Source organism: Arvicanthis niloticus, chromosome X, assembly GCF_011762505.2.
Source record: "Arvicanthis niloticus isolate mArvNil1 chromosome X, mArvNil1.pat.X, whole genome shotgun sequence".
In the NCBI taxonomy this organism is placed as follows: domain Eukaryota; kingdom Metazoa; phylum Chordata; class Mammalia; order Rodentia; family Muridae; genus Arvicanthis; species Arvicanthis niloticus.
Genome location: NC_047679.1, coordinates 59,296,021 through 59,319,969, shown reverse-complemented (window position 1 = coordinate 59,319,969; position 23,949 = coordinate 59,296,021). Strand labels below are relative to the sequence as shown.

At 40.2% G+C, this 23,949-nt stretch overlaps 1 protein-coding gene across 1 annotated transcript; it reads left to right on the top strand.

Moving 5' to 3' along the window:
* The first annotated feature begins 15,609 nt into the window (after positions 1 to 15,609).
* Positions 15,610 to 23,854, top strand: Taf9b (TATA-box binding protein associated factor 9b). Its single transcript, XM_034484907.2, has 7 exons — positions 15,610 to 15,876; positions 16,467 to 16,548; positions 16,999 to 17,135; positions 17,214 to 17,348; positions 18,695 to 18,770; positions 20,844 to 20,954; positions 22,026 to 23,854. The coding sequence occupies exons 1-7, from the start codon at positions 15,826 to 15,828 to the stop codon at positions 22,187 to 22,189; spliced, it is 756 nt and encodes a 251-aa protein (XP_034340798.1). The 5' UTR covers positions 15,610 to 15,825; the 3' UTR covers positions 22,190 to 23,854.
* The last annotated feature ends 95 nt before the right edge of the window (positions 23,855 to 23,949 follow it).

Genomic DNA, 23,949 nt, shown 5'->3' with positions numbered 1-23,949 from the left:
CGGAAACTAAACAGACACAGTGAAACTAAGAAAAGTTATAAACCAAATGGATTTAGCAGATATTTATAGAACAATTCATTCAAAAACAAAAGAATATACCTTCTTCTCTGTACGTATTTGTACCTTCTCCAAAATTAACCATATAACTGGTCACAAAACATGCCTCAACAGATACAAGAAAATTGAAATAATCCCATGCATTATACCAGATCACCACAGACTAAGGCTGGTTTTCAATAATAATAAAATCAATGGAAAGCCCACATACATGTGGAAACTGAACAATGCTCTACTCAATGATGACTTGGTCAGGGAAGAAATGAAGAAAGAAATTAAAGACTTTTTAGAATTTAATGAAAATGAGGACACATCATACCAAAACTTGTGGGACACAATGAAAGCAGTGCTAAGAGGAAAACTCATAGCTCTAAGTGCCTACAAAAAGAAACTGGAGAGAGCACACACTAGCAGCTTGACTGCACACATGAAAGTTCTAGAACAAAAGAAGCAAATACACCCAAGAGGAGTAGATTACAGGAAATAATCAATCTCAGGGCTGAAATCAACCAAGTAGAAACAAAAAGAACTATACAAAGGATCAACAATACCAGGAGCTGGTTCTTTGAGAAAAAATCAACAAGATAGATAAACCCTGTTGAGAACCTTACTCTGCCTCAACGCTTTTAGGGCTAAGGTGTTGGGACCCGTGCTCTGGTCAAGAGAGAGAGTGGGGCTGCAGGGGCAGGAGACTCGAAGAATGGAGACAAGACAGAAAGTCTGATCAAGTCTCAAGTCTCATACCAAGTCTCAAGTCTCTTTTATTGAAGGGAATTCTGAGGTATTTATACACTTTTGCCACGTGCCTACAAGGCACGTGGATACCACGTGCCTTGCAGGTGTTGATATGACGTAAGCCTTACAGGCATGGCTAGCGTGGATAGCACGTGCACTGTGCGCCTTGCAGGCTTGGATACCACGTGCTCCTTACAGGCATAAATGGCCTGGATAGCACGTGGACAGCACGTGAACTGCATGCCTTGCAGCTGGGGGCAGTAAACAGCAACACAAAATATGTGGGATATCAGAGTGTGCTTCAGCTGTTGTAGGCCATTGAAAACCAAGTCTCTTATCAGGGTATATGGTTCCAGATGGCTGCAAAGATAATCTAGCCGCTTTCTGCTAAAAGTCGGCTCCCAACAAAACCCTTAGCCAGACTAACCAGAGGGCACAGAGACACTATCCAAATTAATAAAATCAGAACTGAAAAGGGAGACATAACAACAGAAACTGAGGAAATTCAAAAATTATCAGATCCTACTACAAAAGCCTATACTCAATAACACTGTAAAATCTGAATGAAGTAGACAATTTCCTACACAGATACCAGAAAGCAAAATTAAATCAGGATCAGCTAAACCATATAAATAGTCCTATAACCCTTAAAGAAATAGCAGCAGTGCAGAATTCTATCAGACCTTCCAAGAAGACCTAATATAACAATTTTCTATAAACTATTTTACAAAATAGAAAGAGAAAAACCACTACTCAATTTGTTCTATGAAGCCACAATTATGCTTATACCTAAACCACACAAAGACCCAACAAAGAAAGAGAACTTCAGATCAATCTCCCTAATGAATATCGATGCAAAAATATTCAATAAAATTCTCGCAAAATGAATCCAAAAATGCATTAAAACAATCATCCACCATGATCAAGTAGGTTTTATCCCAGGAACAGAGGGATGCTTCAATATACAGAAATCCATCAACATAATCCACTATATAAACAAACTCAAAAAAAAAAAAAACACATGATCATCTCACTCTATGCTAAGAAAGCATTTGACAAAATTGAACACCCCTTCATGGTAAAAGTCTTGGAAAGAATAGGAATTCAAGGTCCATACCTAAACATAGTAAAAGCAATATACAGCAAGCCAGTAGCCAACATCAAACTAAATGGAGAGAAACTTGAAGCAATCCCACTAAAATCAGGGACTAGATAAGGCTGCCCACTCTCTCCCTGTCTATTCAATATAGTACTGGAAGTCCTAGCCAGAGCAATTAGACAACAAAAAGAGATCAAAGGGATACAAATTGGAAAGGAAGAAGTCAAAATATCATTATTTGCAGATGATATGATTATATACTTAAGTAACCCCCAAGACCTCCAACAGAGAACTCCTAACCCTGATAAAGTACTTCAGCAAAGTGTCAGGATATAAAATTAACTCAAACAAACCAGTAGCCTTTCTCTACTTAAAAGATAAGCAGGCTGAGAACGGAATTAGGGAAATGACACCCTTCACAATAGTCACAAATAATATAAAATACCTCGGTGTGAATCTAACCAAGCAAGTGACAGATCTATATGACAAGAACTTCAAGTCCCTGAAGAAAAAAATCGAAGCAGATCTCAGAAGATGGAAAGATCTCCCATGTTCATGGATTGGCAGGATTAATATAGTAAAAATGGCCATTTTGCTGAGAGCAATCTACAGATTCAATGTAATCCCCATCAAAATTCTAAATCAACTCTTCACAGAGATAAAAATCAAGTCTCAAATTCATTTGGAATAACAAATAACCCAGGATAGCAAAAACTATTCTTAACAATAAAAGAACTTCTGGGGGAATTCACCATCCCCGACCTCAAGGTATATTACAAAGCAGTAGTATTAAAAACTGCATGGTATTGATACAGAGATAGGCAAGAAGATCAATGGAATAGAATTGAAGACCCAGAAACGAACCCACACACCTATAGTCACTTGATCTTTGACAAATGAGCTAAAACCATCCAGTGGGAAAAAAGACAGCATTTTCAACAAATGGTGCTGGTTCAACTGGAGGTCAGCATGTAAAAAATACAAATCAATCCATTCTAATCTCCTTGTACAAAGCTCAAGTCCAAGTGGATCAAGGACCACCATATAAAACCGGACACACTAAAACTAATAAAAGAGAAAGTGGGGAAGACCCTCGAACACATGGGCACAGGGGAAAAGTTCCTGAACAGAACACCAATGACTTATGCTCTAAGATCAAGAATTGACAAATGGGGCCTCATAAAATTGCAAAGCTTCTCTGTAAGGCAAAGAACACTATCAATAGGACAAAAAGACAACCACCAGATTGGGAAAAGTTCTTTACCAATCCTACATCTGATAGAGGGCTAATATCCAAAATATACAAAGAACTCAATAAATTAGACTCCAGACAATCAAATAACCCTATTTAAAGATGGGGTACAGAGCTAAACAAGGAATTCTCAACTGAGGAATGTGGAATGGCTGAGAAGCACATAAAGAAATGTTCAACATCCTTAGTCATCAGGGAAATGCAAATCAAAACGACCCTGAGATTTCATCTCACACCAGTCAGAATGGCTAAGATCAAAAATTCATGACAGCAGATGTTGGCGAAAATGTGGAGAAAGAGGTGGTGGGATTGTAAACTGGTACAACCACTCTGGAAATCAGTCTGGCAGTTTCTCAGAAAACTGGACATAGTACTACTTGAGAACCCAGCTATACCACTCCTGGGCATATACCCAAAAGATGCTCCAACATATTACAAGGACACATGTTCCACTATGTTCATAGCAGCCTTATTTATAACAGCCAGAAGCCAGAAAGAACCCAGATGTCCTTCAACAGAGGAATGGATACAGAAAATGTCGTACATTTACACAATGAAGTACTACTCAGCTATTAAAAATGATTACTACATGAACTTTGCAGGCAAATGGATGGAACTAGAAAATATCATCCTGAGTGAGATAAACTAGTCACAGAAGAACACACATAGTATGCACTCATTGATAAGTGGATATTAGGCAAAAAGCTTGAAATACCCATGATACAAATCACAGGACATATGAAGCTCAAGAAGAAGGAAGATCAAAGTGTGAATGCTTCAGTCCTACTTATAAGATGAAACAAAATAGGAAATTTACCAGCCTGAGCAGTCATAGACCTTGTAAATAGGCAGCCTTTGGCAGATAGTACCAACTTAGATAAGGACTTGTGAATCATAGGCAGAGTCATAGTGACCTGTCCCCTGAACCTTCACCCAGCTGATACCCTGTTCTGAAAGATATCTATATTCCCCCTGAACACCTACGCTCCTGTGTCATCCCCTTCCCCACATCCTGCATTTTTATGTGTTTAGCCCCTGTGTGAAAAAGTAAAAAATATGATTTGATAATTTTAAAAAAGGAAAAAAAGAAACAAAGGAAAAAGTAGTAGCTGCTAGGGGAGCTTCATGCATGGAGAAGAATGGGGGTGCACTCATGGAGTCTTCTCGGCTCTCTGAAATTAGATTAGACAGCTGCCTACTCAGTTACATAACCCAAAGTCACATTTACAGTCACCATTAAGCCAAATAACCACATGACCCCTATGTGCTCTGGAAAGTCTAAGAAAATCCAAGGTTTTCACATTAAAATAAAAGAGTTTGATATTTCATTGGATGGCAATGATACCCAAAGAGCTAGGTAATGCCATCCCTTGTATCTTCCAGAAAGGGGTGGATTCAACCAGTATAGTTATCAGCATGGGGGTCAAAGGATGCTCCCTCCTAGTACATGTTCATAAAGCAGTGAGCTAATCTTTCTGAGCTTCAGGTTCTTCATCTGTAAGGTGTCATGATAGTATGGTTCTTCACATATATTTTGTTGCTAAGAGATGTTTATAAATGCCTGAAATAATAAAAAAAAAATCAAGAGAGAATGAATGACAAGTTAGCACTGGTAGAAAATGTACATTTAACATCAGAGAATAACAATCAGATTATAATCCAACTGTCAGTTGGTGGGAAAGGTGTTTGTTAAAGATTGTATCCTCATAACATTTGGGTGAAAAAAATCAGTCTGTTCCCCTAACCAGGTCAACTGAAAATGTTAATTAGTCATGTGTGCTTCTAAAATGAAGAGAAAGTGTTTTTTATATACTTAAGTGGCTTTTCCTATTCTAATGCTTTATGTTCCCCAAGTATTTCTGTTACTCTTAAGGACTTCTTTAAGGCATCCTGCTGCCCAGGGCCTGCAGGGGATGGCATCTTTTAATTTCATCTAACAATATTTTCACTTGACTTTTGATTTTTGACAGGCATTTTTGGTAGAGTTAAGTATTTTTCCTTGACATAAAAACAATGACAAAAATAAAAAACAAGTGACTGCTAAAAAAAACAGATGAAACAAAATAATCATGGGAGGTAGAGAGTGGGAGGGACTTGGGAGGAAGAGGTGGGGTGGAGGGAGACCGGGGAGATGTACAGAGGGTCAGGAAATTGAACAGAGGTGTGCAGCAATGGGGGATGGGAGGATGGGGGTAGCCATCTAAAAGTCCCAGATGCCAGGAAATTTAGAGGCTTCCAGGACAAAACAGGGATGACATTAGCTGAAATACCCAACAAAAGGGAGGGAGAACCTGTCAAGACCACATCCAGAGGTTAGTCATTGTCTCTGGTTGAGGGAGGAGGCCACCTATCTATCTCCAAAATTTTAACCCAGAATTGCTCCTGTCTACAGGAAATACAGGGACAAAGAATGGAGCAGAGACTGAAGCAAAGGCCATCCAGAGACTGCCCCACCTGGGATCCATCCCACATGCAGACACCAAACCCAGACTCTATTGGTGATGCCAAGAAGTGCTTGCTGACAGAAGCCTGATATGGCTGTCTGCTGAGAGGCTCTGCCAGAGTCTGACCAATACAGATGCAGATGCTCAAAGCCAAACATCTGATTGAGCACAGGGACCCCAATGGAGGAGTTAGGAGAAGGACTGAAGGAGCTGAAGAGGTTTGCAACCCCATAGGAAGAACAACAATATCAAACAACCAGACCCCCAAAGCTCCCAGGGACTAAACCACCAACCAAAGTGTACACATGGGGGGATCCATGGCTCCTTCCTGTTTTGTTACTAATAACTCCTTGAGTCCAATGAGTGCTTCATATGTGCATGAGTGTGTGGCCAGCTGCTGGCAGATGGGCAACCTACCAGCAGCCACATTATCCAAAAGAGAGTAATTCTCTCCCCCTCAACAGCCATCAACTGTCAACTGTTCCACCAATGAGAGTAGGGCCTTGAGCACCACTCTTCTGTTTAGGATGGAATTTTTAAGTGGCTTGATGTTGTGCAGGTAGGTACAACTGGTGTGAGCTGTTGTGCCTGCGTGCAGTAGCCATGCCAGGTCCAAAGGTCGACTTTGCGCAACTCTCCTTAGTTCCCAGTTCTTACCTTCTTTCCACCCATTCTTCCTGATACTCCATGAGTCCTGAGTCAGAAAAGGTTAATATACATGATCACTGGTAGTTCATTCTCAGTTGACTGTACATGGCAGTGTGTCCCTTAGGAGCCTCCTGGCAAAAAGAAGCATCTCTGGCCAAATTTGAGAGCAACACAAATTGATGCATATAAACCTAAGGGTTTAAAAAGCAGTTTGATAGCATGACCATTGAATAACATTAGTTTTTCATAAAGCTTATGCTCTACCTAGTCACGAGTTTCTGACAAGGTCTGCAGTGCCAAGAAGGAAATCACTCCTATGTGCCAGGCCTCATATCCAATCACAAAACAGTTAGTTACACACACACCCCATACAACCATTCTACTTTTGAATATAATTCGGCCAGTAATTTAATGAAGTCACAAAGGATCAAAAATAGAGAAAACAGTATAAGAAAATAATAAAGTTGAAAATTTCGCATTTTTTCAGTTTCAAAAGTGATTACATCTAGCCATGGTGACAGAAGCCTTTAATTACAGCACTTGGGTAGCAGAGGCAAGTGGATTTCCAGGAGTTAAAGGCCAACCAGAGCTCCATAATGAGATCTCAAAAACGTGATTATAATCTTAAAATAATCAGGACAGTGCGGTAATGGCATAAGAATAGCTATATAGATGTTTGATACAAAGGAGAAACTATTTTAAAACTCTCAAATTTTGATCAGTTGATTTTAAATAGAGACTAGCAAAACAATCCAAGGAAGAAATTACGTTCTGTCAACAGATGGCACAGGGACGATTGAATATCCACGACATGAGTTTAGATTCTTACTTCACACCATACACTAAAAAGAATATAACCTTAAATATGAGGGTTAAAACTATGGCACTTTTAAAGGAAGTGTTAGAAGAGCTAACAGACCTTCAGCTAGATACATCATCTTTGTATATGCCACTAAAATCCATAATATATTTTAAAATGGCAGATTCGATTCCTTCCAAGTTATTTTTTGAGCCTTATGTGCTGGGGCCATAGGTACATTGGTAAAAGTGCTTACCTTGAAAGTACAAGGAACTAGTGAAATCCTCAAAACTTATGCCAAACCTGTCAGGTGAAGGCTACATACTTGTCCCGGTGCTGGAGAGACAGAGACATGCAGGTACCTTCGGCTCCCTGACTAGTCAGTCAGTCTACCATACTTTATGAGTTCCAGGATAATGTGAGATTCTGCATCAAAAATAAGTTGGCAGCATCTTAAGAATGATATCCGAGATTGTCCTTTGGCTTCCACATGCATGCTCATTCATTCATTCACACACACACACACACACACACACACACACGCACACTTTTATTTTTAATTTTTTCAAAGTCTACTTTTAATGATGGTTCTTAAATGTTTTAAACTCCCTTGTAGCCCACCACCCACCAGAGGTAGTGGAAAAGAAAGGATATAGGAGAAGTGGACCTGTTTTAAAAGTTCTTTGGAACAACTCTCATCACAGGTTAGCAGAGCCACTCGCAAATATTTGACAAATACACCAGCAGTCCAGTTCAGTAGAGTCAGGATTGCAAACAGGAATCAGCAGTGGTTGCATGACTTAGCAGAGACAGCCAGGCCTCAGCCTCAGCTAGAGTCAGCAGGAGGGACCAAGAAGAATAGCAGAAGTTCTCAGCTGTGTCTCTCTCTGGGGAGCAAAGATCAGCAAAGACTCAAGACCCAGAAGGGTTGAACAGCTAGCTGTACTCCTATTTATACCCTCCAAACATCACATGTCCTCCACGTGCCTCGCCTTAGCACATGCGTCTGTCATCTGAGTCCACAGAAGTAGCAAGAAACTGCAACACTCCGCCACAAGTTTTTTTGGTGTATTTCTGTCTATGGAGTCCCGACAAATGCAGCTCAACTACACAATGTAAGGTGAACCAATACATGCACATCATAGCAAAGAATCCTTCATCACCTGTCCTTTCATGTGCTTGCTTTAGCAGAACATCCTCTCTCCTGTGTCTGCTTCAGCTAAAAGTTCCCTTTCACCTTGTCCACTTCAGCTAAATGTTTCTTCATGTGTTTGTCCCAGCAAAACACCATCCAACTTTCCAAAGAACCCTTAAGTTTCCATTTCATACACTCATAAGCATACACACACAAATGCACATACAGTAAAACTGAGAACACAGAGTAGAAAATATTTGTAAATGTGATAGAAAATTTGTATACAAAATATAAGAGGTTCTTAAAACTCTGTTAAAAAAAACTCAGCAATGAGTTAAAACGATTAACTACTTCACTAAACAAAACATTCAGATAGCAAATGCCAATTTTCTTTGAGTCAGTGTACATCAAGAACATGACAGTAATGAGAAAAAATGGATTTGCTTCTTGTAGGAAAAGAGAGCAGACAGGAGCTGAAGAGATGGCTCTGTGGTTAAGAGCACTGACTGCTCTTCTAGGAAGACCTGGGTTTGATTTCCAGAACCCACGTGACGGCTCGAAATCATCTGCATCTCCAGTCCTGGAGGATTCAACACTCTCTTCTAGGCCCCATTGCACTGTACACATGTGGTACACAGACATGCATGCAAGCAAAATATCCATACATAGAGTTTTCTGTAGGTGAGAAGCGGGAGGACATGCAACAAAGGCAACTTATGGGAACATCTCAAAGTGCTATCAGGAGAAACAACTTTACAATTAAGATTCATGACAAATCTGATATTCATGAAAGAAAGACTTTTCAAGAGTTAAATTATAATGGGTAATAGGAGCTACTTCAAAGGACGCATTTACTATTTGTGGATCTCAATAACCTCTGGGGGTTTTTTCGTGTGTGGTGGGGAGGGGTGTTTGAGGCAGGTTTCTCTGTCTAGCTGTGGCTGTCCTGGAACTCACTTTGGAGACCAAGCTGGCCTTGAACTCACAGAGATCTGCCTGCTTCTGCCTCCCAAGTGCTGGAATTAAAGGCGTGTACCACCACTGCCTGGCTGATTTTTTAATTTTTTTCAATTTTTATTTTATATATACAAGTGTTTTGCCTACATATATGTGCACCAGGTGTGTTCATGGTACCAATGAAGATAGAAAAGATTTTGGATCCCCTGGAATTGAAGTTACAGATAGTTGTGAGCCACTGAACTGCTCTCAAGTACTGATCTTCTCTCCAACCCCTGACCTGGATTTTATTCTGGATTTGGATAAAGTTATAAAGGGATCTTTGTGATGCCTTGTTTTATAGAACTGTGAAATTAGCATTCCTTAATATTATGAGCAACAAGAAAATGATATGGTCCCTCACTATGTACTAGGCAAATTCCTGTCAACCTACAGTTCTTACCATAATAGAGAAGCCCCTTGATGTCACAGAATGCTTGTCTGGGACAGTTCCTATTTTTAGCCAAAATCAGACCATGCAACTTCAACCCAAAATAATCCAATTTTCACTATAGCCAAGATTTTTCTGGTCAAACTCAGAGGAGTGGCAAGTGAGCATAATCTAGCTTAGATGCAAGTTCATCTTTCATTCTCTTGTTGCAAGGTGTTCTAGTTAGGGTTTCTATTGCTGTGATGAAATACACTGGCCAAAGGCAAACTGGAGACAAAGGGGTTTGTCTTATACTTCCACATCAAAGTCCATTACTGAGGGAAATCAAGGCAGGAACTCAAACAGAGTGGGAAGAGTCAGGACCTGATGCAGAGGTCATGGGAGGGGTGCTGCTTACTGGCTTGCTTTCCCTGGCTTGCTCAACCTGCTTTCTTATAGAACACAGGACCACTGGCCCAGAGATGGCATTACCCTCAGTGGGCTGGGACCTCCCCAATCAATCCCTAATTAAGAAAATGCCTTACAGGTGGATCTTATGTATGTGTTTTCTCAATTGAGGTTCCCTCCTTTCAGATAACTCTAGCTTGTGTCAAGTTGGCATAAAACTAGCCAGCACATGGGTTTACTTGCTGGGCTATACTGCATAGGGTCCAGCACCAAACTGTAATACAGGCTATTATCAGAGACAAAATGTTTATTTATTCTTGTTACAGATCTCAAAGCCAAGAACTTATATTATGAAACTTGGCTTACTAAATTATGTCCCAAAATCCAAGTGGGTCTCTTTCAGAGAGTCAATGTGTCTTTTCTTTCTGCTTTTCCTATAGTATTTGTCTAAGTACAATGTAAAGTATTTGCCATAGTACAAATTTTCACTTGACTACCCAAGGGAAATTAAGAGCTATGTAACTATCAATTGTAACAACTTTAGTTATTGAATTGCACTATTAATTATTATTCTTGTTTTTTTATAGATCATGGATTTAAACTAACTTGTTCAGGCTTCCAGAGCAAAATAAGGCCATGTATGATCCCTGCTAGCTGCAGAGGGAAAAAAGAGGCTCCCTTTTATACAATTCTCAATGAGAAAACTGCAATCCACAAAGTTTATATGAAGAGATACTCAACCTTTGCTCCTTGAAGTTCTCACAAATGACCTGTATTTTGGCTCATTTAAAAGAGCTTCAGGGTGGCATTCTAAAGAAAACATGATCTACTGGATGAATCCTAAATCTTTTTGACATAAGAAATCCTAGATAATGGTTGAAGATAGCTGAGTTGGAAACAATAAACAAATAAATAAAGGCTAGAACAACGCTGTCTTGATGGTCAACACAACACAGATGATGTTTTCCATAGTGACTGTCACTGCTTTTTCCCATACATACAAGCTTCACCTGAATCTGTCATGATAGAAGTCTCCCAGAGCCGTTTCTGAATGTCTGATGTGGCCAGGATTGAAGTACATTTTCCTGAAGCAAACCCAGTGTTGAAGTGGCCACAACCAATACAGTGGTCTAAAGTGCGGAAGGGATTCCCCTTGAGTCATCTGTAGCTAGACCAGGATCTTCCCCTAGGTGTCTGAACTGGATCACAGTTTTCCAGGCAGTTGTGAGGTGCTCAAAGCAGTCAAAGCTGTATGGGTGACAGTTGAGACAATTATCTAAGAAGCAAGTGTTTGATTAATATTTTCTTGGACATTTCTGAGAAAATGTCCAAGCTGTAGTCGTGCTTGCCACCATGCTAATGGACATGCACTTCTAGAAGACTTGAAAAAACTGGACAAACAGTTTTAATTCCAAACCAGCCTCCATTTTACCCTCAATCTGAATTAGTCACTCAATTCCACTCCCTGAAACTTGCCGGTAAGGCAGGGCATCAGAAAGGAAGAGTCAGATAGCGGGCCAATTGGATAATCCAACTGCTGGTGTCTGAGGGCTTTTTGGTCACTTAAAAGGAAAAGAAAACAGGTCTTGAGAGACAGCTCTGCTATTCAGAGCACTTAATGCTATGGGTTGTGTTCACCACCCATATCAAATGGTTCGAAACCACCTGTAACTCCCATTCTAGGAGGTCCAATGTCCTCTGGCCTTCACGAGCTCCTGCACTCAAGTGGTATACACAATCATGCAGGTACACATAAATAATAAATGAATCCTTTAAAAAGATAAAAGAGAAAAAAACACTACAGGATCCTGATAACAAATACAAACCTGAAAATAACATATTTCTTCAATAAATATTACCTTATAGTGCTTAACTTCTAGCCAAGTATTCATGATGGTAGTTGGGTCCTTCTGATCTTCCAGGACATGCACACTAGAATAGGAAGGACAATAACAAAAATAAAGCATACTTCATAAAATACAGAAAAGAATATAAAATTGGACATGGTAGAAAGGGAAGTAGAAAGGCATATGGAGACCAAATCCAGTTTGCTTGCCTCTCAGTAAGGCTCCAATATTGAGTTGAAACCAACTGCAACTATGCAAATGCAGCAGTCAATGTCTGTAATTGCGGCACTTGGGCAGCTGAGACATGAAAACCACAAGTTTAATACCTGCCTGTGCTACATAGTGAGTTCAAAGCCACTGTAAAAAAAAAGTCAAAAAAAAAAAAAAAAAACAATTGTTGAATTAGTTTAGATATTCAAAAATATATACAGTAAAGTGGGTTAGATATAACTACCAATCATACTTTCTACAAATGTTCCGTCTCATTTTTAGGAATGTGTACTTGAACACAACGGAGTTTCACAGCTACTAAATGGATTCATAAAGATATTAATAAAACTGTAGAAAATATATAACAAAATGTTGCTATTCTGTCCAAATACAAAGTGCTTAGTTGTGTTCATATTCAAATAACATGCAAATATAAATTATAATATATTCCACTCAGTCCATAAACTACTAGCAAAGAAAATCACAAGATATTAACCAACTAGGTGTACTATATGCAAGTCTTCTATATAATTGTGATGAATAAGGATGTGATTTTCTTGCCTAGCATATTAAAGATTTCATAATGGAAGTTTTTGTGTACTTTCCAGTTTCTTAAAATGAACAGAGGTACCTGAAATGTTTCAGTTTCCATAAATAGAAGGAATAACTTACTTAAGACGTGTACCTGCAAAGTGATTATCATAACAATTGGCCATAGAAAAGATATTAAAATGTTAGTCTGCTATAAATTCAAATTTTTATTAAGGTGAGAAAGAAAGAAATGCATCTAATTTAGAAATACACTGGGAATGAGACTAGACAAAATTCAAACAGATATTTTTATGCTGTTTCTCCAAAAGAGCTTGATTTTGGAAGACTATGACCAAAGTTAACTTGGGCAGGAAAGGATTTATTCATCTTACAGGTGTACTCCATCATTCAAGGAAGTCAGGGCAGGGACTGAAGTAGAGACAACAAAGGAGTGCTGCTTGCTGTCTTATTTCGCATTGCTTGCCCAGCCTGTTTTGTATACAACTAAGGACCATCTGCCCAGCAGTGGACCACCCACAGTGGCCTGAGCCCTGAAACATCAATCATCAATCAAGAAAAATAATCCAAAGACTTGCCTAAAGGCCAGTCTTACAAAGGCATTTTGTCAGTTGAGGTTCCTTCTTCCAGATGACCCTGGCTTGTGTCAAGTTGTCAAAAAGCAAAACAAAATAAAACAAAACAAAAAAACCAATCAGCACAGACATTATGTGAAACAACTCTCATTCAAGAAAGAAAAGAGAGCTGTATTTGAAAATAAAATAGCTTCAGAGCACTCACAAGCATGCACACGCGAACACACACACACACACACACACAGAGAGAGAGAGAGAGAGAGAGAGAGAGAGAGAGAGAGAGAGTTACCAGAAAAAGCATCAGGGTGAAACAGGACTCTCATTTCTTTACAGTAATCTCTCTAAATCTGTTTTTTGCTTTTCACAATTTCAGTTGCCTGTGGTCAACCATGATCTAAACTTATTTAATAAAAAATTCCAGAAATTAACAATCCATGAATCATAAATCGCAAGCTGTTCTCAGTAGTATATTAAATTCTTGCACCTTCCCTTGTTGAGCCATCACTCTGTCTAGTGCATTCCAGCTATACATGGATTCACCCATGAGCCAGTAACTATTTCAGTTGTCATATGAGCTACTGCAGTGTATGTGGGCAAATAACTGATATTTTGCTTAACAAATGGCCCCAAGGCACAAGATTAGTAATTCTGGAAATTTGGATACAGCAAAGTAAAATAAGTTACATTGTGAAAAGACAATAAAAACAAGATATTCCTTATATTTTGCATAGACAATTTTTAAGTCAAAATTGTGGGAGTCAAGCAGTGCTTTTTCTTTTTTAAAATTGTTTTATACTGTGTACAAACTACTCGTTTACTAGTTTCCACTTGTTTTGAAAAGGTAATCCTTAGTTTTAAACATTGGTCAGCTGGTTTTAGAGTAAGGAAAAGATGCTAGGGAACAACGAAGGTTCACACTGGAAAGTAAAGCATTGCTAGGGCGCAGGGAGTTGAGGGAAAGAGGGTCAGGGGGCGTGGCGCGGGGGCGTGGCGCGGGGGCGTGGCGTGGGGGCGTGGGGGCGTGGCTTGGGAGCCGTTAGCGTGTGTCCCGCAAGAGCGTCAAAGTTCAAGATGGCTTCCGAGGAGTCGGATGAGGAAAACTGCGGTACCCAAACTGAAGGGTTCGCTAAGCCCCGAAATTTTGAGGAGTTGGCTGCTTGGGACGAGATAGTTGAGGCGCCGGATGAGGATGAGGTAAACTGCGGTACCCAAACTGAAGGGTTCGCTAAGCCCCAACATTTTGAGGAGTCGGCTGCTTGGGACAAGGTTGCTGAGGCGTCGGCTCAGGTAAACTGCCGTACCCAAACTGAAGGGTTCGCTAAGCCCCGAAATCTTAAATTAATATGTGAGAGATACTACTGGAGAATTTTAAGTAAAACAGTATTTGTTATAACTAAGAGACCCTCAGTTGTGAGGAAGTGAAAAGGCCTTATTTGGGTGGCCTAATTCTGTAATCTTAGTAAGCAGTCGGCGTAAAGATGTTACCATCATAGCTCTAGAACTAAATACCAAAGAAATGTGATGTAATTTTGTGAAGTCACCCTGATAGGACTTGTCGCTAATTAATGGGCCTAGTTGTGTCTAAGCTAGGTGTCATGGCAACCTTCTCGAAGGTGGAAGAGGATAGAGCTGTTGATAAACATAGAAATGGGATTCTCTGAGTCATCTTAAACCAGAGACCGTTAACTGATGCCTTCATAATTCTAAGGGTAGGGGAAGTAGATGCCTTGGCGTGAACATCATGGTACTCAAGCCCAGGGGCCTTTTAGAGGTCAGAGGTCATCAGACTTGTCTTGCTGGAAGAGCATTTAACTGTTCTGATCCTCTTTGCCAGTCCCAATGCCTAACAAGACAAGAGAGAGCCCAGTTTCCACCTTAGCGGTTGGAGCCCCTCAGACAGTGAGGACCAAGGGAAGCAGGTGCCTTTGTAGACTTAACCAAATCCCTACGTGTGAAGAATAGAGTCTGTTGCAGTGGTTTTCAACCTTCGAAATGCTGTACCCTTTAATGCAGTTTCTCAAGTTGTGAGGACCCCCAACCATAAAATTATTTTCGTTCCTACTTCATAACTGTAATTTTGTTACTGTTATGAGTTGCAAACAATATAAATATGTTTTTGTAAATATCTGATATGCAACCCCTCTGAAAGGGTGGTTCGACCCTGAAGAAGTCGCAACCCACCGGTCGAAAACCTCTGGTCTATTGGGTAGGGTTGCCAGATTTGAAAAAGATTTCATAATGCCCAGTTAAATTTGAATGTCAGCTAAGCAGCAACTAATTTTTGTAGTGTCAGTATGGCCTGTGTCAATGTGGTGATACACATTCGTTGTTAATGTGATATTCAAATGTAACGGGCTGTTGTGTTTGCCAGAACCATGTTCACACAGAGACAGAGTGGAGGAAGGGCCTGTGAGGGAATTCCAGTAAACTCAGTGGTCATAAGGGGGAGTGAGGGGGTCGGAGGGGAGCGGGAGACGCGTGGTGCAAGGTCGATGAGCGTTGCTAGGGAGACTTCTCTGCACCTCAGAGCCTCCATGGGCCCAGCGTAGCCAAGCCCACACAGGTGGGGGCTGGCGGCTGTGAAGCCGCCCAAGGGGAGCTGCATGCTAAGACCGCCTTCCATCCCCCACAGGGGTGGAGCCAGATCGAGGTGGAAGCCGCCTGCAACTCTATCTCTGTGGTTGAGGAGCCGCTAGAGAAAATGGAGCCGAGCAAGATGGCGCCTGTCAAGAACGCTCCGAGGGATGCCTTGGTGAGCGCGAGGGGAGCGGGGGGCCTTGGCGCACTCGATGGCCTTGGGACCTGTGAGACAGGCCAGACCGAGCGCCTGGCGGGGGGCGGGTAGGGGGGGCTCGCGCGCTGTTTGCAGCTGGGAGACGCGGCTGGGAAAGGGCAACGGGGTTCCCCTGTGCCAGGGGCGCCGTCCGTGCTCCTGGGGAGCCCCTCAAAAGGGCTGCCTCAGGGCTTTGTCTCGCCCACCCGAGGTCGCCCCCACCCCCAAGTCGGCAGCCTCCTGGCTTCACTATGAGCCCCGACTGCGACATGGGTTCTGATGCTAGCTTCCCTCACTGACAGATCTGAAAATGACAGCCAGCTGGACCCACCCCTACCTCTGCCTGGAAAGCCGCTAAAGGCCGGCCACTCGAGTGCCTTTGCTCTCACCCTTGCTAAAAGTTTTCAGCAAGAGCATATGACTAATTTTGTGTGATTACTGACAGACACGCACTGGGAGAGGCACAAGAAGGAGCAGTTGGCTGCATATAAAAATATGCCTTCAGTCCACCCTTGATTTCTTTCACTTACATCGCGCGTCTGGCACTTTGTTTTTATTTGAATCCACAGGTGATGGCACAGATCCTGAAGGATATGGGAATCACAGAGTATGAGCCAAGGGTTATAAATCAAATGCTGGAATTTGCTTTCCGTAAGTTAAATAAATAAATAAATAAATACACCCCAAACCTGACCTCATGAATTAGAAAAGATCGTTTACTATAACACTTCAAACCAAAATCAATTGTTACTAATCTAGAGATGAATAAAGCAGTAAAAGGGAGCTCAAGTTAAGAGACAGTAGTAATTAAATATGGTGTGTCCGTTTAAGTAAGGTATGCAAATAGGACAATTAGTTATTAAATCCAAAATTCATAAATGTTCCAGAAATTACTGCAACCTTTTAAAAACAAGGGGCTATAAATAGATGCCTTTAGGTTAGTCTTGGTGATGCATACTGTAATCTAGCCCTTGAGGAGAGGCAAGGGGATCAGCAGTTCCAGGTATCCCTTGGCTATCTTGTGAGACCAGTATAGGCTAGTTAAGATCCTGCCTTGAAATGTCTTCATTCATTTAAGAAAAGACTATTTTGCTCTTAAAGGCTATGTGACTACAATTCTGGATGATGCAAAAATTTATTCAAGCCATGCTAAGAAAGCAACTGTTGATGCAGATGATGTGAGACTGGCAATCCAGTGCCGAGCTGACCAATCTTTTACCTCTCCTCCCCCGAGAGATGTGAGCAAACGTTTATTTGCAGTTATTCTTACTTACACTTTAAAAATTATATTTCTAATGAGGATTTTTCTCTGTTAGTTTTTACTGGATATTGCAAGGCAGAAGAATCAAATCCCTTTGCCGCTGATTAAACCATATGCAGGCCCTAGACTGCCACCTGATAGATACTGCTTAACAGCTCCAAACTACAGGCTGAAGTCCTTAATTAAAAAGGTAAGAATTTCTGGACAGGTGTGGTAACTACTGCCTGTAATTCCAACGGTAGGGATGCTCAGGCAGGATTAGGAGTTCGAGGCTATCTTAGGCTACATGGACTGCTTATGTCAAAAGGGGGGACAGGGGAGTTTCAGTTAGCTTATGGGTTTTTTTTTTCATTAGTTTATTCACTTTACATCCAGATGCCCCCTTCTCCAAGTCTCACACACACACACACACAGAGAGAGAGAGAGAGAGAGAGAGAGAGAGAGAGAGAGCTCCTACTCCCCATATCCCCCTCATTCTCCTCTGAGAAGGGGGACCGCCTTGGGCATCTCCCCCCACCCTGGCACTCAAGTCACTACAAGGACTAGATGTACCTTCTCCTACTGAGGCCAGACAAGGCAGCACAGTTAGGGGAACAGGATCCACAGGCAGGCAACAGATTTAGAGACAGCCCCCACTCCAGTTGTTGGAAGACTCAAATGAAGACCACACTGCATGTCTGGGGTCTAGGTCCAGCCTATCCTAGCACTTTGGCTGGTGGTTTCGTCTCTGGGAGTCTCCACATGTCCAGGTTAGTTGACTCTGTCTGTCTTATGGAGTCCCTATCCCCTACAGGTCCCTCAAGCTTATTTTTTTATAGGGTGGAAGTAATAGGTAAACTTATAGAAAGTCAAATTCCTATAGATAGCACAGTAAAGGTTAAAATAATTCTTGGAAATTTTTTTTCAGAGCTAGAAGGAATTTTATTATTTCATCTAATCCAGTGGGAATTTTTCTTGTCAGACAACTGAACCTGAACTCATGGAGTCAAGGACAATGCTAGGACTGAGTCCCAGATCTGGTAGCTCACAAACCTTCCACCTTGCCATAGCTTTTTATGTGTGACATCCAATAATAAAGTGAATGATATGCCATTTCTAACTAGACTTTTTTTCAGACATATGACCTAAGGCTCTCTGAGCACTGAAAAGAGAACTCTTCATCTTAGGCCACCCTTATTTTCTGAAATTCTGCTATAAGACAGTTTTAATTTAGGCAGAGTTAAGACATTGACTAGTTAAAACCCAATATTATAATACAAGTGAGCATTTGTCTACCTTAAATATACAGAATTAATAGGGTTGTATTATGGATATATGGATGGATGGATGATGCAAAAACTCCAAATAATTGGTTTTAAAACAGGAGAGTTCAGTTCTCAGCATCATGACAAAAAGAAAAAGAAAACACAATAAAATCAAATCTTTTTACATTGGATCATCCACTAATAACCCACATTGACAGTTACAATTTCACTCTTCATCAAGTTTATGTGTCAAATCTTACCATCAAAACTAACTTGTTTTGAAATTCCCTAGGGACCTAACCAAGGAAGACTCGTTCCTAGATTAAGTGTCGGTGCAGTCAGTAGCAGACCTACAACTCCTACTGTAGGTAAGTGAAGGGGAAAATAGCCTTTCTAAACAGTAAAAACAGCCTCTCAGCATTTGCTTTTGAGCCATAACCTAAGTCAAAATGGGAGTCATAAACCACTGATAATTTTATTCATCCTCTGGTAAAAATATGAACATGTTTTTCAGATTCATACAATTAGATTCAGTAATAAAAAGAAAACCACAAAGACTGACTTATCCCAAATGACATTGGCCTATCCCTTGTTCATATAACTGTGATCCAGAAACTCTTTATTCTTAGCTGTTTCTACATTCTATGTTCAGGTCTCCAAGCACACCCATGCCAGCTATCTACTTAAATAAGAACTTAAGTAAATGTCTCAATAAAGTGGGCGCAGGTTCAAAGATTGTTGGAATATACAAAAAGTTCAACATTCTTAAAAATAGTCTTTAATACTTACCTTTTTAAAACAGTAAAAGGACCAGCCTGGGTAGCATAGAAAGAGCCCATCTCAAAAAAGAAAATCATACTAATTATCCTGTATTGGCCAGTGAGAGCCCTCACAGCTGTGTCCTGAACTCCATTTGATAACTCTCCATCATACTGTGGATATTTCTGACATATGTTGATCCAAGCCTCTTATATTTCTATGTCCAAGGTTTAGAATTGAACACTTCTCCAAAGAGCCTTAGGTCTTTTTATTAGAGAATGGTCACCATTATTTGTAATGTTGTTTTTTTTTTTTAATTAAGGGGTTGGGCAATGGTGGCATTTGGGAGGCAGAGGCAGGAAGGATTGCTCTGAGTTCAAGGTCAGCCTGGTCTACAGAGTGAGTTTCAGGTCAGCCAAGGGTACACACAGAGAAACCCTGTCTCAACTCAAACCCCTATCCCCCAAAAGGAAAAATTAAGTTTTCTGACTTTTTTCATGTTTTTCAGGAAAAAAAAAATCCTCTTCTTTCTTACTTGTATTAATTTCATGACTCTTACTGTCTTTAACTTGAATCTTATAGGTCTCATTATACTTCTAGTATAAGACTAATTTTTTAAAACTGAGTCTTACTCTGTAATACAGGATAGCCTTAAACTTGCTATCCGTCAGCCTTCTGTGTATTCAGATTACACTTGAAGAATACTGCCCAGCTAGCATTTGACCCCTGAGGTGTGAACAATCTCTCCACATTCTCAGGATATAAATGTACATGCCAGCATTTTTAAACTATTACCAGTTAGGTGTGTAGCTCCAATAATCCACATATGACCTCCTATGAATAGAAATTTGCATATAAAAATCTGTATAACTTTTCAGTCATATACTACTTACCTGTATATTCACATTAATTAAGGGAATACCAAATTTTTGCTTTTTTTGAAAGTTATCTATGTTGCCCAGGCTTGTCTTAAATCCTCAACTGAAGTGTTCCGCCTGACCCTGCCTCCAGCTAGCACAGCTAGACAGGTGTGTACTACTGCACTTAAAAATAACAGGGAATAGTGATCAGTTACATGTAACATGCAAGGAAGCCAATTTCAGTACCAGTTGCTTTTTTACATTACTAGCTATCTGTTAAACATTTAGAGTTTAACCACCTAGAACATAAGTCTTAACCCAAACTTCCTGTTTAAACATTCAATCTTTAAAATTGAGCAAACTTACTTTTGGGGGGTTTTGTTGTTTTTTATTTTATTTACTTATATTCCAAATGTTACCCCCTTTCCCAGTTCCCCCTCCCAGAGTTCTTCACCCCCCTCCCTTTGCTTCTGAGAGGGTACTCCCCCCACCCACCCACCTCATGTACCCATCCCCTTACCTCACACCCCCTCCAGCATCCTCCTTCCCTGTGACATCAATTACTTTTTATTTTAAAACACAGGAAACATATTTACACTAAGGAAAAGTGAGGAGGAAACTCCCCAGAATAAGAAAGTGGTTACAGGGGAAGAATACCCATTGTAAAGATCTTAAATTACTCTGTCTTCTTTTCTGATGGTACTTTCTCATCTCCCATCAGCCCTCTGTACTTTGAAGGTGCATTCCTATAAGCTATGGACTATAAAGTATGAATATGCACTAAGTCATCTAACTAGTACAATCTGTTCATTTCAACTATAGCACCCCCACAAGCAGTATCTGTCCCAAATAAGGTTGCAACTCCAGTGTCAATGACAAGCCAAAGATTTGCCATGCAGATTCCACCTTCTCAGTCCACATCTGCCAAACCAGGTAATGTGATACAGAAGAGGGGATGGAATTCATGAGTAATTCTCAATTATACAACAGTTTGTATCACTGTAGGAAGACTTTTGTCTTAGTGTCACAACAGGAAGGTGATAGGTAAAGCTGCAAGCCAGGGATCTTCAAGCAATGTCTGTATGATTGCATGAAGTTTTACATAGACCTAAAATTTCAGGAGTGTGGCAGATTGAGGTGCTCATCAAATTCTAAAATATTATAAACTAAAGAAATTGGGGTTCACAGATCTAAGATATCTTCAGGGAAAAGCACTTTGAGTAAAAACTCAAAAAACTGATACAGTTTAGAGATGCACGTGTATGATCCCAATGTAAATGTGAATAAAAATGTACCTTTACTCATGTCATAGGTGCCAGCTGTGATTGGACTAATGTAAATAGACTGCTGACACAGCATTTTACTAATATATGTGTTTAGACTGCACATCTTTTGAAACATATCTCCATAAAAGAAACAACTTACATAAAAGTTGGGGCAGCAAGGTGGCTCTTGGGTAAGGGCAAGCACCAAGCTTTATGACCTGGGTTCAATCTCCAGGACTCCCATTGTATAAAGAGAACCAACTCCCCCCAAAAGTTGTCCTCTGACCTCCATATGTGTTCCATAGTACATACACACCTGTACACATACACACACACACACACACACACACACACACACACATAAATAAATGTAATTGTTTTAGGAAGTGCCCTATAAAAGAAGCATGTCTCTTAGCTGTACACATGAATCCAATGCACTAAATGCTAATTAAAAATTCAGGTAATTAAAAATTAGAATTTTGTTAATTTTGCAATAGGTTTAGGGAGATTTAATATTTATGTATACATATATCCAAACATCCTCATGCCTGGTAAATGTCACTATTGGCAAATTTAAGATAAAAATCTTTAAAGATTGAATTCTACCATTAGCAGTTGCCTATGTGTCTTCTATGTGCTATGCTATTGAAACTCATCTAAAATTACATCCTGCTTTGTTGTCTACTTTTGGATCATGGGTAATTCATATCTGGGGTTGGGGGGTCTCTTCTGTTTACAGCTCCTGCATCGACTGCGGTCCAAAATGTTCTGATTAATCCTTCAATGATTGGGCCCAAAAATATTCTCCTTGCCACCAACATGGCTTCCTCACAGAGTACAGCCACCGACTCAAACCCACTAAAGAGGAAGCATGATGATGACGATGATGATGACACTATGTAAGGAATAAAGTCTGTTCTGATCCATTACCATTTTCCTGTGTTTGGGCCCATATGGTGGATTCAGCAGCCTAGGTCTTCGTTAAGTTTTATCTTAGAAATGTATGGCAGTATTTTTCACACTAATTACATCTGTAGGTTTTGTTACAAAGGATACAAATGTTTTCTCAGTAGGCTTCAGGTATACAAGTACATGCTTCTAGACAGCTTCATTAAATGTTGAGTCTCACCAATGGCAGCTCTATTTTTAGAAGCAGTTTTTCTCTGTGTGTCACTGACAGCAGCGCTTGGATTTCAGATCCTGGTCTCATTTACATTTACACAAGACTTTTTTTTTTTTTTTTGATAGTTAACTATTCACATTGTCACTTTTTTGACCAAATCTCTCAATTTAGGAAACTTGTTTTTGAAACGATGGATTTAGAAGTGTGCTAAATCCATTTTGAATGTATTTGGGTTCTGGTCTTTCCTAATTCCCTATCTAGATCCAGTTTGTTTTTTGTTCCCACCTCTCATCGCCTTAAGTCACTTGCCATTGCACTTAAATTTAATAGACTGGGACTGGAATTTGTAATATGCCCTAGATGCCTGGCACTCTGCAGTTCCCTTGAACCTGAGTGTCTGCATTTGCTCTTTTTCACTCCATAACAGAGCATTTGGGTTTTAGCCCTTGTCTTTCATGCCTATTAGTCTAGCTCTTCTCGTTGATAGGCAGTTTTGCATCAATTACATTCAGTTGCATTCCAAGTCACTAGCTTCACAGTCTTCACGTTTATAATTTAAGATATAACTTAAAACCTGCCTTGGTAAGTTATTTACACTGGACCCAGACAAAACCACTGAAGAGCTTTGTTGTTTTTCTTACCACCTGCATATATGCTTTGGTCACTACTGCTTGAACCAGTCCATTGGTTTCATTCAGATCACCGTTCTAGTTTGCTGCTGAGGGTGTCACACATAAGATGGGATCAAGCATGAAGGAAGATTCTAATGATTCCCTTTCCCTATCAGACCAACAGGGAAAACAGATTAGTGTCATCATCTGACTCCATTTAAGTACCCTACAGAATTTCCCAACCACATTTCTGTACACCTTCTCCTACTTTGCTTTTATACATACCTACAAGACTCATTGGAAACAGCAAAGCTTTTTTGATAGTGTAACAACCTTTTTAATTTGGTTTAAGTTCCACATAGCCAACATCAGAAAGAAATTTCTGAAACCATGTCACTTAGAATTTATAGCCATGGATCATCAAAACTTACTAAGTATCAGCATAGGATGGTGTTTGACACGTGAAATAGATCAGTAACAAGACAGAAATATTTCATGCCAGTTTGAATTGTCTAGGAAGGTTAGGGAAAGTTGATCTGACCAATATCATAGGAGAAAGGTGTAATATACAACACAGATGTCAGGACTTGAATGTTCTCAGGGAAGCAGAATACCAGAAAGCCTAGGTTCTAGTATTAGTTTCATTTACCAACAATGTGACCTTACTTTACCTCTGAGCCTTGTTTTCACTAGTAATAGGGAAATAACATCTGCCCTGCCTACCTCACAGGGATGTTGTGAGGGTTTAGCTGGTGTGTGTGAAAGTTCAAGATTGTAAAAGCTATATAACTATTAATGTATGTTTCAACGTTATTAATAAAAATTTAACTTTAATCAGTGACCTTTCATTTTCTAACTGAAAGGATTCAAGGAAAGTGACTAAGGCAACAGTATAGCAATTCAGATCTACTGATGCTGACAGCATGTTT